The sequence below is a fragment of the Narcine bancroftii genome, chromosome 9, assembly GCF_036971445.1.
Source record: "Narcine bancroftii isolate sNarBan1 chromosome 9, sNarBan1.hap1, whole genome shotgun sequence".
Taxonomy (NCBI): Eukaryota; Metazoa; Chordata; class Chondrichthyes; order Torpediniformes; family Narcinidae; genus Narcine; species Narcine bancroftii.
In genome coordinates this window covers 21,152,929-21,172,559 of record NC_091477.1, presented here as the reverse complement: position 1 = coordinate 21,172,559, position 19,631 = coordinate 21,152,929, and the positions used below count along the sequence as shown (strand labels likewise).

General features: G+C 38.5%; 1 protein-coding gene across 44 annotated transcripts in view; it reads left to right on the top strand.

Moving 5' to 3' along the window:
• LOC138743264 (follistatin-related protein 5-like) overlaps window positions 1–19,631 on the top strand; it is a 795,256-nt gene that overhangs the window by 407,181 nt on the left and 368,444 nt on the right. For 2 of the 44 annotated variants that reach the window (XM_069898322.1, XM_069898324.1), the window contains one exon: window positions 9,658–9,723. The exons of the other annotated variants lie outside the window; for them this stretch is intronic. In XM_069898322.1, coding sequence (XP_069754423.1) covers window position 9,723 — 1 coding nt within the window. In that variant the 5' untranslated portion in view covers window positions 9,658–9,722. The remainder of the gene's footprint in view (window positions 1–9,657; window positions 9,724–19,631) is intronic. 44 annotated transcript variants of the gene reach the window in all.

The following is a 19,631-nucleotide window of genomic DNA, read 5'->3' as shown; positions in this document are numbered from 1 at the left end:
GAAACTCACTTAAATATGGAGCTTGGGTGGCCTCTTTTGTGTAACAGTAAAAGTTTTAAAAAATGCAGCTTTGAGTGGCAAACTGAGATGTGGCAGTGATCAGTGACGTCAGGCTCAAATGATCCCACGGCTGAGAATGAACATGGAATTGACCTCCATGGACAATAAGTCGAAGCAGGTGTGTGATTCTGTATTTGAAATTGCAGAAGGTCACGGATCTCAGTAGGGACTATCTTGGTGAAACTTGACTTGATGAACATTCTTCCTCAGAGAAATCTAGTCCAGACCATGTGGTTCCTGTTGGTGTATTTGTTCTGATGTGATGAGCATTTTTATGCTGGTTCTCACACGATCCTTGTACCTTCAGATTTGTCAGAGTACATACATGACAACACATACAGCACTGAGATTAGTTTTCCTGTGGGCGAGGCAGAATTACTACTTATTGGTAGTGTAAACAAAAAACTGTGCTCAAAGTATATATGTAGACAAATAAAGGAATGTCAACAACCGCAATACAGAGAGGAAAAAGAATCAATAAAGTGCGCAAGTAAGACTCCTTAAATGAGTCTGGTAGTGGAGCAGTGGCAGCTGTTCCTGAGCCTGGTGGTGCGAGTCTTGTGGCAACTATACCTCTTTTTTTAAATTTTTTTTATTTTCACACTATAAACCATATTGACCAAGATACATACAGACATTTTTTCTCTTGAATATATACAGTGTCATTTTCTCCACCTTTCTCCCCCTCCCTTCCCTCCCTCCCTCACCCCCTTTCCCATTTATTTGAAGTTCAATCTATAAGATACATTAAACTCATTAAACAATGTTGTCACTTAATAAAAATAAACAAGAAATTTTACTGAGTCAGTTTTTTTCGTTGTCTTCTCCTTCTGTCATTTTAGGTGGTGGAAGTCCATGGTAGGATTTCTCTATTGTATTTCATGTACGGCTCCCATATTTGTTCGAATATTGTGATGTTATTTCTTAAATTATATGTTATTTTTTCTAATGGAATACATTTATTCATTTCTTGATGGTAGCGGTGAGAGCACAGTGTATGCTGGGTGATATAGATCCTTGATGATTGCTGCTGCTCTCTAATGTCAGCATCCCTTGTACATGCTCTTGATAGTGGGGAGGGATTTGCTTATTATGTCCTGCGCTCTGTCCATTACCTTTTGCAGGGCTTTAAGCTCAGGGCTACTGATGTTCCCACACCAGACCATGATGCAGCCAGTCAGCATTTTTTCTACCACACATATGTAGAAATTTGCCAGGGTTTCCGATGTCATGACAAACCTCCGCAAACTCCTGAGGCAGTCGAGTTGCTCACGTGCTTTATCCACGATGTCCATTAGTGTGTTGGGTTCAGGAAAGTTTCTCTGAGATGGTGACTCCCAAGAACTTAAATTTGCTCCCCCTCACCTTCGACTCCCCCAATGATCATTGGGTTTTATACCTTTGGTTTTCCCTTCCCGAAGTCAACAATCAGCTCCTTGGTTTTGGTCACACCTCTGATGTTTCTTTAATTTTCAATTAACTTTTTAATACTTGATCAATTTGAGCATGGACCATAAATATGGGATTGTAACATTAACTCGCATATAGAATAAAGATATCTTTTAAAACCCATATCATTGTGAAATTACTATTCTGTAAAAATTCACACAGTATTAATTTTCAGGGTCAGAGAGCTTCAATGGTAATATTTATGATTTGGTACATTACTTTAAAGCTCAGTCATGCTTCATTCATTTAAGTTCCCATTTTTAAAGAAATGTAGCAGGAGGATTTTTCCTGAAAGTAGAAGGTCTTGTCAACATGTTATTTTTTACAGTTGATTTTGATCTGAGAGGATTTTGACATTACACACGATGGAGGAGCTGGTTATCTCTGACAGTCCTTCTGGATTATCACATGAAACAATGTGTGTGCACAGACTTGCTGTCAGTTTCATTATATAACGGCAGAAAATCTTGACCTTTTTTTTCATTGACATAAGAGCATAGGTAATAGGAGCTGGAGGAGGCCTTCTGATCTGCTGAGCCTATCGTGGATTTCAATAAGATCGTGGCTGATCTGACTGTGAACTTGGTTCCACCTTCCTGTCTGTGCCCAATAATTCCTTGCTGGGCAGAGAATTACCACATTTACTTAACAACTCTTTGGGAAAAGTAATTCCTCTTTATCTCTGTCGTAACTGAATCCTCCAAATCTTGAAGCTGTCTTCTAAATCTACTCTCACCTGCCAGTGGAAACAGCCTCCTGATTCTATCTCAAGTATTCCTTTCATAATTTCATGTTTAACCTGATGGACCTTCTCTGCACCAACCCCAAAGCCAATTCTCGAGTAAGGAGACCAGTATCCTGTACAGTTGCAGCAGATCCTCCCTGCTCTTAAATTCAATCTCTCTTCCAATGAAGGATAACATCTAATTTGCCTTCTTAATTACCTACAATTACATGTAAATTGGGCCAGGTATTATCCTTTTTTTAAGGTATTAGATGACCAGGTGATCAGAAATAGTGTTTGATAATTAGCAAAAACATGCAACCCTTAAGATGAGATTTACCATATTACCAGATAGCTTTAATGCATTACCTAACAAACACTGGTAACACGCATGGTACAGGGATGATGAAGACATTGGTAATGCCATGCTTGGAGTATTGTGTGCAGTTCTGGTTGTCTTGCTATAGGAAGGATGTTTGCATTTGGAAAAGGTGCCAAAAGGATTCACAAGGATGTTATTGGAAGTGGAAGACTTGAGCTATAAGGAGAGGCTGGTTAGGTAAGGACTTGTTTCCTTGTAAGAAGCTGAGGGATGACTCGATGGAAGTAGATTAAATTATGGAGAGGAAGGGCCAAACATGAGTAAATGTGACTAGCTCAGAGAGACATTTGGGTCGGCGTGGATGAAAAGGCGAAGAACCTGTTTCCGTGGTGTGTAGCTCTCTGCAGAAATTAGCACTTGATGCTGATTTGAACACATTTTTGGACACCACGTTCAGCCAAATTCCTTTCTGAACCTTGCAAAGGAAAAAGCATGAGCAGCATAAGATGAGTTGTGATATTGTCACATTGGATGCTGAATTATTTCATCTGGGGGTTTGTGAAATTCTCTGAAACCTAATACAGAGCCTCAACCCAAAATGTTAACAGTCCATCTGCCTCCATCGATGGTTGGCTGACTTGCTGAGTTCCAACAGCAGTAAGTTTATTTTTGCTTCATATTTCAGCATTTGCAGTCTCTTGTGTCTCCATTTTGCAATGTTTTGAGTCATTTTACATTTGAATAATTTCAATGTAACAGTTTAGTTGGAATAGAAATGCATTTGTATCATTTCAGTGCTGAAACAAATAAAACACAATCTGCTGGAAGAACTCAAAGGGTCAAGCTGCATTAATGGGTGAAAAATATAATTGCCCATGTTTTGGGCCAGAAACCTTCATCAGTTCTGGTCTCCTTACTTGAGAAGTGATATTCTGGCTTTAAGATGGTGCAGAAGATGTTCACCAGGTTGATTCCAGAGATGAGAAGAGCTGGAATCGCCTGGGACTATACTCGCTGGAATTCAGAAGAATTATGAGAGGGATAGATAATATTAGAGGCAGGAGAGTTGCTTCCACTGGGAGGTGAGACTGGAATGAAGGGACATTACCTCAAGATTTGGGGAATGGATTTAGAATGGAGATGAAAACCAACTGCTTTTCCTGCAGCATAGTGAATAGGTGGATTTGTCTGCCCATGAAAGCAGTAGAGGCTGCCTCATTAAATATATTTAAGGCACAGATAGATTTTTGAATAGTCAGGAAATTAAAGGTTATTGGGAATAGGCAGCTTGTTGAAACTGAATCCATGGCTAGATCACCCAAGATCGTATTGAATGGTGGAGCCGGCTCGATGGGCCGATGATGCACTCCTACTCCAATTTCTTGTGTTCGAACACTGATGCTGTTTGACCCACTGGGAGCTTTCTTCATGCAAGGAAACACTCATGGCAGCAGGTGTAAATGATGATGTTGCTTCATTTTTGACTCTTTCTGAAAGTGCACATTTTCCTTTTTCTTGATGTTCTGCCACTTGTTCTCCGGTTTCATTTGATCACTTGGTGCATTAGAACATAGTCCTTCTTTGCTGTTTTATTTGCTCTCTGATGTTAGACAGTTTCAAGTGCTAATTCTCGACATATCATTAGTAACAAGCCAATATGCTGGACTGGCCACTGCTTTATAAATGCCAACTGATAAAGTCGGCAAATCATTATTATCACCTCAGTGCCAGACTTTTATTGTTCTTTTTGTTTTACTGTTATCTTCCATAAAGGCAGCATCATGAAAAGGAAGTTTTAAAAATAATGATGGGATGTGAGACTATTCTTGGAGAAAGTTCTAATATGCTACTAAACACACACACACACACCACACACACACACACACACACACACACACACACACACACACACACACACACACACACACACACACACACACACACACACACACACACACACACACTGTGGCTCCGATAGCTCAGTGGTCTTGTAAAGTTCATTCCTTGCTGTGGCCTCTTTTCAGTGAGGAACACTGGACAAAGTGGTAACTTTCTGTCTTCCCTAAAGTGGACAAAGTTAAAGAATTTCATGTATATTACATTCTAAATGTAGTATTATGTGACAGTAATAGAATCTTTACTGTTACCTTTATATTCAATCTACAGTTTACATTATATTTGGGCACAAGAAAATATAGGACTCAAATATTCAATATAATATAACATTATATAAAGCTGTTATATATTGGAAAATTTGGGAACGAATATCAATACAGCAACTGCACAATGTAACAAATAACCAGTTGAATTTCCTTCTTTTATGTTCTTGTGTTTTGAGAAGTGTGGTCTTCAACAATTGAAAGAACATGCATCTGAAAAATTATGCCCAAGAAGTTCCTATCCTTGCATTGCTTCTGTTCATCTCTGTGTTGAATTAGACTATTCCAGAAATGTTTTTCAAGTAGCTTATGATCACAAATCACACATGCTCCTTCAATGTTATTTCCATGATTATCATGTATGGAATTATTCTAATCCCTTTGAAGTGTCCTTTGGAGCATTACTCTAGATGTTATGTCAATTGCTCTAAGGTCTGCAGGTTACAGGCCACCATCAGGACAACCATTCTTTAATATTGTAGCTGCCTGAGTAAATCCCTGCCTAAAACAGATAAACCCCACCAATATCTACTGCCTTTAGACAAAACACCGAGATGCTGGAGGAACTCAGGCACAATCGTAACCTCCATACGAGGTAAAGATATATTACTGACATTTCTGACCTGAGCCCTTCCTCGGAGTTTTGCTCATACCTTGAGGAAGGGTGCAGGCCTGAAATATTGGTCATATATTTTTAAGTCCAATGGAAACTGTGAGACCGGCGGAGTTGCTCCAACATTACTGTGCTTTGACTACAATCACAGCAACTACAGTCTTTCATGTTTCACTCTCTTCTGATGCCTTTCATTCTTTGGAATGAAATAAAATATCCTGCCTCATAACAATCTTCTACTAATTTAATACCTTTCTATCCCACAACTTTAAAAATTGATTATTAAGTGTAAAAGGAAAAAGCTTATTTTGGCTAAAATTTTACCTTGAATTCCTATAATTTCATTTTTTTATTCCATAATTCCATTAAATGTTTAACACAGGCAAATTATAATTATTTAATAACTGAGGATTCCATCTATAAATAAATTGATCCATCTTCTCACCAATCTGAAATAATTCAGTATTAGCTCATATCAAAGGTTGATCCACTTCAAACATCCTAGTAATAAATTTCAACTATGCTGATTCATAATAATTCTGAAAATTAGGAAGTTTCAACCCTCCTAGTGCATCCTTCCAAGTTAATTTCTGTAGTGACACCCTGACCATTTTATCTGTCCACAAAAACCTCCTCACCAAAGCATTCAAATCTTTAAAACATTTTTTGAGGAATCTTGCAAGGAATAGATTGAAAAAGATATTGAATTTGGGGAAAGATATCCATTTTAATACAATTAACATGGCCTATTAATGTTATAGGTAAATCATTCCACCAATTTAAATCATATTTAATTTTAGACAATAAAGGTAAATAGTTCAGTTCATATAAATGATTATAATTACCATCTATTAAAATACCTAAATATTTATTCTGGTTAGACCACTTAAATTTCACAATATGCCTACAAAGTGAATAATCCATTTCAGCTAAAGGCATAATTTCACTCTTTTCCAAGTTAATTTTATAACCCGAAACTTCACCGTACTGCTTCAGTCAATCATGCAGATTCAAAGGTTGCGTTAAATATATCAAAACATCATCTGAAAACAAATTTATTTTATACTCGTCAGCTTTCACCTTAATACCCTTAATATTACTATCTTGTCTAATTGTCTGAGCCAAAGGTTCAATAACCAATGCAAATAGAACTGATGACAAAGGACAGCCCTGCCTAATTGATCTAGATAACATAAAAGGTGAAGATACTTGTCTATTTGTCACAACTCTAGCCAAAGGATTTTTATATAAAGCTTTAATCCAACCAATAAAAAGAGGCCGAAAATTAAACTTCTCCAATACTTTAAACAAAAAACTCCATTCTGCTCTATCAAAGGCCTTTTCTGCAACAAGAGAAATTACCATTGGTTGGTCAAAATGTTCCCGAGAAATATTAATTTAAAAAATCATGATGAATATTGATTTTTAATAAAACCTGCTTGATCGACATGAATCAAATCGATAAATATTTAGCTAATCTATTAGCCAGAACCTTGGCAACAATTTTATAATCTACATTCAATAAAGAAATAGGTCTATAAGATCCTGCTTTTAGTGGGTCTCTAATAACCTCCTTTGAAGAAGACCGCAGAGCCCACCTCACTGACAAAAGGCAAAGGAGAAAAAACCCAACACCCAACCCCAACCAACCAATTTTCCCCTGCAGCCACTGCAACCGTGTCTGCCTGTCCCGCATCGGACTTGTCAGCCACAAACGAGCCTGCAGCTGACGTGGACTTTTACCCCCTCCATAAATCTTCGTCCGCGAAGCCAAGCCAAAGAAAAGAATAATCTTAAGAATAACTGTAATAATTGATTTAGAAAAAGAATCAAGGAAAGAACCAGTCTCCAATGCCTGTTTCAATTCATCCATCAATAAAGGGATTAATAAATGCTGAAATTCTTTATAAAATTCAGCAGTAAAACCATCATCCCCTGGAAACTTCCTGCTAGGCATAGATCGGAGTGCTTCCATCACTTCTTTAACAGTAAATGAAGCATCTAAATCCTTAATGTTCATATCCCTCAGAGAAGGTAAGACCAAATTGGACAAAAAAATTGTCAGTTTTCGCTTCATCTTCCAATTCTTCAGAAGGATACAATTTTTCATAAAATGTACGAAACTCATCATTAATTTCCTGATGTTTATATGTAATCATTGAATCATGTCTGATGGCATTTATTGTTCTAGAAGCTTGCTTTGTTTTTAACTGCCATGCTAAAACTTTATGAGCTCTCTCATCTAACTCATAATATCGCTGTTTAGTTCTCTGTAATAATTTCTCAAAGTTTGTAATGAGTTATACCATAATTTCAAATTAACTAAACGTGCTTTCCAGATTCCTGACATTATCCAATTTATTTTCTTTGAAGTTATATTATTTGCCCAGAAAGCAGCCTCTGAAATTTATTTTCCTCAATCAAAAGTGATTGAGTGAACCATAAGAGAGTTCAAGGCAGTACAATAAATTTGGAAGATGCTGGGGTAATTCCACGGGCGGTCTCTTCATCTCTAATTAATGGTCTGTGTTCACATCCTTTTAGTCTACATATCCAAGTTGTGTTGAACTGGTCCTGGTCTCTCAGATGATGTTGCTATGGTAATGCTAGTCATTCCCCATAAAGATAATGCATGGTTTATTCTTTTTATTATTGCTTTCACTCATGTCTTTTATAAATCAGAACTGCAATGGCAGCCATGTAAATAAGTCAGTTCTACAAAGCCATGGGCTCTGATGAACTCCTTCCTCAGACTTGCAATTACTGCTATAAGAAATGCCTTTACAAGTAATTCTCAGCACACAGTTCTCTCAAAACTAGTACACTTAAATGTACTGTTTGCAGTGCACTTTAATTTTTTTTCAAGCCGGCCACAGAAAATGCTATTGAAATATTTTTCTCAGGTGACATTTATTCCACATTTAGTCCAGCATGGACTAAGGACACAACCATAAAACAAAGATGGCAAACTGATGACCCATATTTGTTTTACACTCTACACCACACATGTCAAACTCTGGCCCGCGATATAATTATATTTGGCCCGCAAGATAATTTCAAAAATGTACTAGAGGTGGCCCGCTGGCCGCCGCGCCAGTATAGCGCATGCACAGTAATACAACAAATCCCAGAATGCATTGGCGTCAGCCTGCTAATTGCCCCCACCTCCTCTGTTTACATTGCAGGGTCTCACCGTGGACTCTGGTTTTGGGGCCTGGCCAGTGTCAGGGGAAGCCAAGGCCACTTCCCAGCGCCCGGAACCGGAGGCCGCGGGCCTGACCTCACCAGGACCGTTGCCCAGTCCCCCTCCCTGCCGCAGGCCGATCCGCGACTCACAGTGACGGGGCCGCTGATCCGCCGAGATGCCGCCCTGCAGCGAGAGCCGATGCCCCCGCACTGTCGTTGTCCAACCCGATCACTTGCAAACCCCGCCCTCCCGCACACAGGCCTGAGTAAGTATTATGAACTTGAATCTCAGGATAAAACGATCTTCCAATAGTTTCATGTCACAGTGATCAATATATTCCTGGTTAAAAATGGTCCTGCACCTGGATACAAGCTCATTAGGCATAAAACTTGAAAAGTGTATAAATCAAAGGATATCTGTACCAATGGAAAAAGGGCATGGCAAATAACCCTGCTAGAGTTCATGCCCACAATCAGTCACCCATTGGATTGTTTCAGGAATCATGTTATTCTCCCACATTCTCAATAGCCCTCAGATTTTACTATTCGACCGCACACTAGCAACATTTGACAAATCCTCTATAGAGAAATATTATTTATTGATTATTTTATTTCTCATTTGTTAATGCTTCTGGAAAGAGTTTATCCCAAACTATTATGAAACATTTATTTTAATAAGAAAAAGTTTAACATTACATATGTTGAAAGAAGAGAAAACATGCAGATGTTGTTGAAAATTTTCAATAAATATTTAGTTCGGCCCTCGACTTAGTCCAAGTTTTTAATTTTGGCCCTCCGTGAATTTGAGTTTGACACCCCTGCTCTACACTTTTGTTTCTGTTAAAGAGTAAATAAAGATACAGGAAATAAAAATCAGCTGTAAAATAGACAGCTGTTTTACAGTATTGTCCTCTAGCCATTATGAGGTTCCAATTGAAGAACCTGGAGCTTCTGTTAATGCAGTCATACCAAAGGTCTTTTTAAAAATTTTTCATTAAGGGATGTAGCACCTTCTATCTATTGAACCTTAAATTAGCCAGCTCTTTTGTACAGTCAGCAGCATTTGGACAAAAATGTGCAATAATATAGTTTATATTATAATATTGCCCCCTAAAATACTGAATTTTCTTCCCGACTCCATCAGCTATTCCAGCAATAGAAATAACACAGACCACTAAGTGTGAAGTTTCATTCAAACACCAATTGTAAAGTAAGTATTTTATCAATGGGATTAGATTTATTTCTTATGGTTTGTGATTTTGATTTGGCTTTGTCATCAATTATTTCCTGTCTGCAGTATAATATGTTAACCTGCTGATTCTATGTCCTAATGAATTGCATCAAGACCCTTGTCTGCCAACTGCTGGTATTGGAAACTTGTGCAAATTGACGAGATGTGCTCTCAAGAGAAAACATTCATCATGGAGTGCAAAGTCAGAAAATTATCTTATTTTAAAAACTTGGGTACAAACATCCATGCTCTCAAAATATTTGGGAAATTGAGGTGTCCGATAGTTATATGTTTATGCCCTTTGAATTGGAGAGGTTTTTTCTGCTCTCAGATTGTGATTTAACTGCAATGATCTTCATAATGTATTATCAGTGTGCTCTTGTTAACAGGTGCTGTAAACTTGGAGAGTTATTTACCACTCTCCCATTATGTCTTTGGCTGGACCATAGCAGTCAGCAGAAAAGGAGGTTTTTTTTAAAGCTACTTGCCCTCTTGTTTTACACAGACCAGAATGCCTGTCATCAACTTGTAGCTTATCTGTGACAATCAGTTTGAAATGGGTTGCTTGTGTAAAGCAGATAATATTGGAAAATGTCAAAAGGTCAGGCAACACCTGTGAAGAGGGAAATGGGTTGATGACCTATCATAAATTTTAGCAAGATCATTGTGCAGAAGAGTTTATTTTAATGGAAGCAAAGAAAAATAAGAGCAGGAACAGGCCATTCAGCTCTCTGAGTCTGCACCTTTTAAAATGATCATGGTTGATCATCTATCTCAATTCAGTGTGTCTCCCTTGACCCTCAGGTCCCTTCTGTAGCTAGAATTTTTTTCTTAAGTACATTCAGCAACTTGGTCTTTCCTGATAGAGAATTCCATAGGTTCACCACTTCTGTGAATGAAGAACTGTTTCCTCAGCCCAGATATAATTGCCTCGTTCTGTATTCTGGAGGGTTTTGACACTAGGCCATGCTCTTTGCATCTGGCCTGTTGAATCCCTATCAGAATTTTGTCTATTTCTTTGCCGATGCTACCTGACTTCCTGAGTTTTTCCTGTATTTTCTGCTTTATTTCACATTTCCAGTGGCATTCTGAGTAAGGTGATGGGTGAATTTACATCCCACTTCTCTCGGATTGTGATGGCCTTCTTTCCATTGGATTTAAATTCCACTGTCCTTCAAACTTCACCAAACCTCTCGCCTTTCTGCTTTGGCATCTGTTAAAAGTTGTAATTCAAAGAGATTTCTATGTTTCATCTCAATACTCTCTGTCTTTCTTTTGGGAATTCAATGGCCTTAATAATAATCTATATGCACACGACCAGTGCATTTAAAAAAAATCTATCTTCAGAATCATCCCTTCAATTGGATGGTTTAAAATGATCTCTCCACTCCAATTTCATCAATCTTAATCAGTGTCGAACACAACTCAAATTCTCAAGAAGCTGTTCTTGAATCTGTTGCATATGATTTCAAACTCATAAGTGCTCTTCCTGATGATGGAAGGGGGTGAAGAGAGCATGAATAGGGGGGTGAAGAGAGCGTGAATAGGGTGGCATGAGTGTTTTAATATGTTGGCTGCTTTTCCAAGGTGGTTGGAGTAATAGATGGCATTAATAGAGGGATGGGGGGAATATGTAATGGTCTGAGTCATGCTCACAGCCCTCTGCAGTTTCTAGCAGTCTCTCCTGTACCTTTTAGTGAATGCACCTTGATGGGATGCTTTCAGTGGTGCACTTGGAGAAGTTGTTAGGCGATGCTGGTGACATGTTTAATTTCTTTAGACTTCTGAGGAAGGACAAGCATTGGTGAAATTTCTTGACCATTACTTCATTATGGGTGGACCAGGACAAGTCTCTGGAAGATGTTATCGCAAGGAACCTAACACTGTCTCCCTCATCACCATTGCTGTAGACCATGTAGTGAACTCTGCCCCTTTGCCCGAAGTCTGTAACCAACTCTGCGGTTTTGCTGACATAGAGAAAGAGGTGGTTGTCCTGACACTAAGCTACAAATCCCTCCTTGTCTCTTCTGTACCCTGCATTGTCATTGTTTGAGATCTGCCTATGATGGTAGTTTCATCCACAAATTCATAAATGAGGATTGAGTGGTGTTTGGCCATGCAGTTGTGGGTGTACAGGGAGGGTAGTGGAAGAGTATCCCAGTGTTAAGGATGATCATTGAGCAGGTGCTGTCACCAACCCTCTCTGGTTGCAGCCTGCAAGATAGAAAGTCGTGGATCTAATTGCAGAGAGGGGTGTTGAGGACAGGGCCATGTAGCTTGAGGATTAATTTGCATGATGCTGTTATGTTGAAAATGGATCTGTACTCGATAAATAGTAGTCTGATTTAGGTATTCCAGGGCTGAGGGAAAGGCAAGGTAGATGGCATCTGCTATGGAGCTGTTGTGGCAGAATGTGAACTGGAATAGGTTAATGGTGGCTGGTTCACTGGAGTTGATATGAGCCATGAACAACCTCTCAAAGTACTTCCTGTTGGTGGATTTCAGAGTCACTGGCAAATGGTGATTTAGGCCTGTCACTACATACTGGGATAATGGGCCCTTTTAAATTTTTCACACTATGAACCATATTGACCAAAATACACATAAGCATTTCCCTCTTGAATATACACAGTGCTGAAGCGAGTGGCTACTTCAGCTCTTACACCTTTTACATTTTCTTCAGATTCTGAGGAACTAAGAAAGCAAACTGAACATTTATTTTTTGTCACCCAAGGTTTTATTTTCATGTTTGGGTCATGTAAAGGTATTTTTAGAGTATGCATGTTTTTCTTTTGATAATTGGTATTTGGCCATACAGGCCATCTGTTGATGTAAATGGGTGTCAACAGCTTGATTAGTAAGTTTTTCTGGGATTTCTCACTCAGCTAATTTTGTAGATATTCTTTCCAGACATTATCATTTTTGTTTGACTGAAGTATGTCATCTAATTGACAATTCTCATCAATTCTGCTCTTTGATTAAGGTAGAAATGGTAAGCTTTGAACAGAGAAATATGAACTCCAGATTGCTAAATTTGTTAAATTGAAGACCTCCATGTAATATTGGGAACACTTAGTTATGAACCAGAAAGATATCCAAAATATCAGATGTAATGGCAAGTTCCAGCCTCACAACACATGACTCTGACCTATTTGCATATGAAATCTTGTCTTTCATCTTGGAATGTAAAAGTTGTCATTCTCTCACTTTTCACTAACTGATGCTGTGGCTTTTACATTCTGCTAGTTATTGTAATGGCAAGTTTCCTCCCACGACACAGATTCTCTTGTGCTTAATTTCACTTAGAAATTATTTGCAACATTTTGGGAAACCTACCACTGATTCCTGTTAATGCCGTGTCTTTATGCTTTAAGAGCATTCAAGCTTCAAACGCTGCAGCTGTTAAATTCAGAGTTATCTTCTCTCACTAATTACTGAATGCTCTTGTTTGTGGCCTATCTAATAATATTATACTGAACTTTTCTGGCATCATTCTACCATTGGCAGGAAGAATTTGTCTCCCAATGCATCTCAGAAAGTGATCATGTGATTTTAAAAAATCTTTGATTTTTGTTTATAACCTTGATAAATTCGCTCAACCGCCACAATCACCGCAAAGGAAAAATCCACAATCAATAAATAAATCATACTTCATGCTCTTCAAATAACAGTTAACATCTATTTTGTGCTATTGGGAATAATCGCTTGGTTTGGGTCTGTGTCAAAGCTTCAAAGCACTTTTAAATGAAGGAAACCATGTAACATAGTAGCATCGGAGGGTGCGGAGCAGGATAATAAAAGGAAAGTGTCTAAACCTCACAAAAATATACTCATTTCATCGCAAAATTTATGTTTCTCTGTTTCACTTTTGATTTCAAGATTAGCGGTGATTTACAATTTTCCTAGCTTGATTAAAATTAAATTAATTGGGGGGAAAATTACTGATTCTTTTCCTCAATCCCAATGAAGGAACTGGCAGTTTCATAATAAATTGTTTGGGGTTATGAAAACCTAACCCAAGTCTCTTGACAATGTGATTCAGGAAATTCAGTGATGGTCTGAACTACGAATGGCAGGAATGATATATAATTTTCTTTGTGATTGAAACTCCAGTACCTTGTTACAGAAGTTCAGAAAAAGTACTATTTGAAAAGATGATAAACCAGATGCCTTCAAGACATTTTGAAAGGGAAGCTAAAATGACTGTGGGTTCTGATTGCAGTTTTGGTGGAAGGGTTATGTCAGTCTGGATGGCAATTGAAAAATTTTCTGGGCAATTCATTCATCAGTCCAAAGTTGTCCAATGCATTTCAGGCAGAATAATCGAGGCAGAGCTTGTTGCACTTAGGCTTGAAATTTTCAGGTTCCTATAAATTCATCATATAAATCAATTAGATATTTATTTGATTTTACGTAGACTTAAAATCTTTGCTTATGTTGTAGTTATAGTGGTGCTTTCTATGTTGTGAAATGATCTGGATCATTCCAATGTGGGAACAGAAACAGACCAGTCAGTCTCCCAAGTCTTCCCCACTGTTCAGTTGAATCTTAATTTATCTGCACATCATTTATGTTTGACCTATAAGCATTGATACTTTTATGTCACTATCTGCTCTGTAAATTTTAATTGATCCATATTCATGGGAGTTGGGGATGGGCTAATAATGAAAATTCCAGATTCCATTATATTTTTTTGTGGAAAAGGTCAATCCTGATTTCATCTCTAAGATTTCATTCCATTGTTTGGAATTGTTTGCCTGTGTCCATTCTATTATTCTCTTTTAACCATTTTAGAGATCTAATTTAGATTTCATCCTCATTTCCATGCCAATCTCATAAATGCCAGAGATCATAAACCAGCTTGTCCTTGCACTTGTGTCCATGAACCCACACAAGGCAGCAGGACCACTCAACGTATCACATGAAATATTGTGCAGACCAACTAATGGAAATCCTGATGGACATCTTCACCATGTCATTTGCAGCAGTCCACGTCCCCGCAGCTTTCAAGGCAACTGCCATCATTGCCAGTACCAAAGAAAGCAACAGTAACAGGCCTCAATGACCACTGCCCAACGGCACTGACCACCACCACTCTGAAATTCTTCGATAGTCTGGTGATGGAACACATCAAAGCACACCTCACAGAAACACTGAACTATTTCAGTTTGCCTACAAATGGAACAATTCCTCTGACGATGCTCTAGCCTTGTCCCTCCACTCCGTCCTGACCCACTTGGACAAATGATGCCTCATATGCCAGACTGCTGTTCATTGAATTTAGTTTGGCATTTAATACACTCATTCTTCAGAGGTTGGTGGAGAAGCTGTCCTTGCTGGGACTCAATACCCCTCTCTGTAACTGGATTCTGGACTTCTGAATGGTAAGGCCACAGACCATCTGGGTTGGCAGCAGAATGTCGAGCACAATTGCCCTGAGCACTGGCATACCTCAGGACTGTGTGCTCAGCCCACTCCTGTTCATGCTGCTGACCCACAGCTGCAACACCAGATCCAGCTTTAATAGTCATAAACTTTACAGATGACAGGACAATAGTTGACCTCATTAGCAACAATTGTGTTATTCTACAGAGAAGAGGTGAAAATCTTTTGAAATGGTGCAAGAATTAACAACCTGAGACTCAACATGGACAAAACAAAGGTGATGGTTATGGACTTGAGGATGACCATTACACATTAATAGCTCAGTAGTGGAGAGAGTAGAGAGCAGCAATTTCCTCAGCATCCACTTAAGATGTGACCTATCCTGGACACACATCTTCTCTTCACTTGTCAGGAAGGTGCAACAGTGATTGCACTTCATCAGAAGGGTGAGGCGGGCAAGGCTAACAGCCACCATTCTATCAACTTTCTTCAGGAGCTCCATTGAGAACAGCCTGGCTGGTTGGTGTAGAGCATGAGATTGGAGGTCAACCCACAGGAAAATAAAGCAGCAGAGAGGATCAGAATCAGAATTTATTGTCATGAACATGTCATAAAATTTGTTGTTTTGCGGCAGTATTACAGGTGCAAATATTGCTATATTACACTCTCATTCTCGCTCCCGGTCCCTGCCAAACTAGTTTAACCACCCCCTCCCCCAAACAGCTCTTGCAGGATGTTAGCCCTTCTCTAATTCAGGTGCAGCTGCCCTTTTTGTACAGGTCAGACCTTCCCCAGAAGAAACCTGAACCTCTCCCCCCTGCACCAACTCTTCAACCACACATTCATTGTCACCACTTGCTATTCCTACCCTCTCTGACATATGGCACTGGCAGTAATCCCAAGATTACCATCCTGGATGTCCTTTTTTATCTTCTTTCCTAACTCCCTATATACCCTCTTTAAGACTCCTTCACTACACCTATGTCATTGGTCCCCACGTGGAGCAGGACATCTGGCTGCTCATCCTCTCCCTCCAGAATACTGTGAACACGATCAGTGATGTCCCTGACACAGGCACCTGGGAGATAACATATCATCCAGGAGTCTCAATCTTGATCACAGAACCTCCTATCTAAATGAGTCCCTAATCACCATTGCTCTCCTCTTCTTTCCCCTTCCCTCTGAGCCTTGGGGCCAATCTCTGTGACCACCACAACTTGTCCATGGTAGATCTACCTCCCCTCCCCAAAGTATCCAAAACAGTATACTTGTTGAGGGAAACAGCTTTGTCTGCCTATTCCCCTCTCTTTCCTAATGGTCACTCAGCTACCTGCTGCCTGACCTTTGGTGGTGACTGTCTCCCTGAAGCTCTTCTCTATCACTGCCTCTGCCTCTTGGATGATCTGGAGTTTATCTAGCACTGGCTCCAGTTTCGTAACTCGGAGATACAGTCAGATGCAACTCTTTCAGGTGTAATTATCAGGGGCAATTGTGCTGTTCCAGATTTCCCACATGCTAGAATGGAAGGATCCCACTGCCCTAGCTGACAAACAGCTTCTTCACATGGCAATGAAATGGCTGAATGACTGATGAACTGCTATAGCAACTCTCTGAGACTCGACAATTAATAATATTTAATTTAAAAATAATATATATACTATGTATTTGCATTTCTCTGCATGTGCGATGTCTGTGTGTTTGCACTGTAGATCAAAGAATGCTGTTTCGTCAGGTTGTATTGGTACAGTTGGATGATAAATGAATTTTAGCACATGGAGAATTAATAACGTTGGCTGGATTTCTATTCTGTTAAAGACCAACATTGAAGATCAAATTGCGTTCTTTGAAAGTGAAGAATCAATATATTGTCTTTGGACTTCCGGCTGGAAGTCGAGAGTGCCTGCCAACTTTTAAACATTTCTCAATAATTCAACTTTAACTTTTTAACCAAAGTGGCTTGAAATTTGTCCCTTCAGCATATAATGCCACTGTTTCGGAAAATGATAACGACTTGAGGTGCTAAGGCAGCGTAAAATGGTAAAAAAGAAACAGCCCCTTTGACTTCAGACGCCATCTCAGACAATAAAAAAACAATCACGGGAGATGATAAAAGAAATAACAGCAGCCATGAAAGAATGCCAAGAGATTGATTCCAAGCTTGAAAAAGTTGGATGCTAGGGAGCTTGGTTTGGTATCTGTTCATGACTGAATAGAGAAGTTAGAAACTTGCTGTGAAGAAATGGTGTTGAGCAACTTCTAGTTAACCTTGACGGTGGTCAACTTTGGAGAGCGGGAGCAGACGCCAAAACATTTGGATCTTGGGCTTAAAGGAAGATTCTGAGAAAGGCCAGTTAACTGGGGGTGTTTGGAAAAGAGGTTTTTGCAACTGAGCCCATGCTTGACAGAGCGCACAAGTCGGTCATTGATTTCCAAGCATACCTCGGAACATCGTTCACGTTCAGTAATTCGTCATTTTCATTTCTTCCAAGAAAAGGAGCATGTTATTCGTGAAGCCCATTGCAGCAGAAATCTGAATTATCTGGGTCAACCAATTAAATTTGTTGAAGATTTCTGCCCTGAAGTCATGGAGATGCAACAAAAATACGGAGAAGTTATGACTGTACTATACAATAAAGAACTTAAGCTGGCTCTGCTGTGCCCAGCTCATCTGAGGATCACCATGGAAAATGGCTAGTGCTGGTTTCTAGTCGAAGTATTGGTGGCACAGATTTTTTTGGGTTTTTTATATAATTGCAATTGAATGTTTTATGTAAAATAAATTTAGTTTAGCTTGCCATTTAATTAATTTTGTGTAATGTTTTGAGTCTAAGGTCTAAACTGTATTTGTGTCTTGTCTTTTACCCTAATGATGCATCAGTCTCTAAGAGTGTTATCTCTTTTTTAACTGCTGCTCAATATAATGCCCGCAGCTTTAAGAAATGATGAAAAGCTTTGTATTGATTCCCCTGACCTCATAAAAGTCTTGGCCTTGTTTTTGTCATGGTTGTCTAGGGAGCTGCAATGTCTGCCCAGATAGTTAGGGTTTGTAGGGGACGGGGTAGAATCGGCCGTACCTGGGTGTTTAGGCAGTCTGTTGCCACCCACGTGGTTCTCCAACCCCTTACTATACTGCGAGATGACTCTCTTGTCCAGTGTCTAATCTTTTGTGTTGGTTGATTTTGTGCTTTTGTGTATATTTTGATTAATTGATGTAAAGCACTTTGGAGCAACATTTTGTTGTGCTTAAAATGTGCTGTATAAATAAAATATTCAATTCAATTCATTCAAGTTTTGTGTTTAATGATTCATTCATTCATTAATATGGTCCTTCCCTTATTTCAAAATAAGAGAGGGATATAAGCTTCATTAAAAGATAATGAAAGAATCTCTTCTTTAAATGAATCATTAAACACAAAACTTAAATAGGCCCTACATCTTTTGGAAGTTAATATTTGAATCTTTAATAGCATATCTAATTTTTGGATTTTTATCATAATTTAAATAATTAGGGTTGTTTAGATGCTTTGATGCTGTGGTGTCTGGTTCTAGGTTGGTGTCACTTGATTCTCATCTATCATTTTTTAACCTTGCTCCGTGGTTGAGGTTTTGATTTATAAGATTTTTTTTTCTTTAGGATTTTTTTTTGATAATATTGATAACTGTTTTGTTCAACTGCAAATCATGCAAACATTGATAAAATTACAACAGGAGAAGAAAAGGAAGAAAAATTGTAAACTTTTTAATTAAAAAAATTACAATTTCAACTGTATTTCCTGTTTTTTTTCTCTCTCTATCTCTTTTGGGATGAGTTTTTTGATGTTATGCTTTGAAATACTTTAATCAATGTGGTCTGAATTTGTGAGTTATGTTCATATTTGAATTTTTTTCTTTCATTTTAATTGTGTTGCACATTGTATAATTGTATCATTCAATTGTTTATATTTTAATTATCATTTTTTATATATGTTTCTATATATATGTGTGTGTGTGTGTGTGTGTGTGTGTGTGTGTGTGTGTGTGTATTATACACACACATACAGTGTTTGTATTGTGACCCCTTCAGATGAAGAGTAATGCTCCATTAATTTTTGGTGTACCTGTGTTGGAGGTTTTAGTAATCTTTGCACATAAGCACTCAAATTATTTCACTTTTTCACTAATATTTGGCCTCACCAAAAACCTAAAACTTGCCTCAGAGAATTATGTGCCTTGATTGTAAGGAATTATTACAAAGCAAGTACTTGGATTTATCTAGACCTTTCAAGGACTTCATGACATCTTAAGCACTTTTAAACTGTGGCCACTATTTTAATGTAAAAAAAATGCCAATCACTTTCCACAGACAAAATGAAACAGCAGTCCGATGTGATGAGACAATCTGTTTTCATCCTGTTAATTGATTGGGGAGATCTCCCCTGCTCTTTTGCAAAATATTGACATTGAATAGTTTATGTTTATTGGAGGAAGCAGTGGTTTGATTTAATATCTCTTCCAGAATGTAT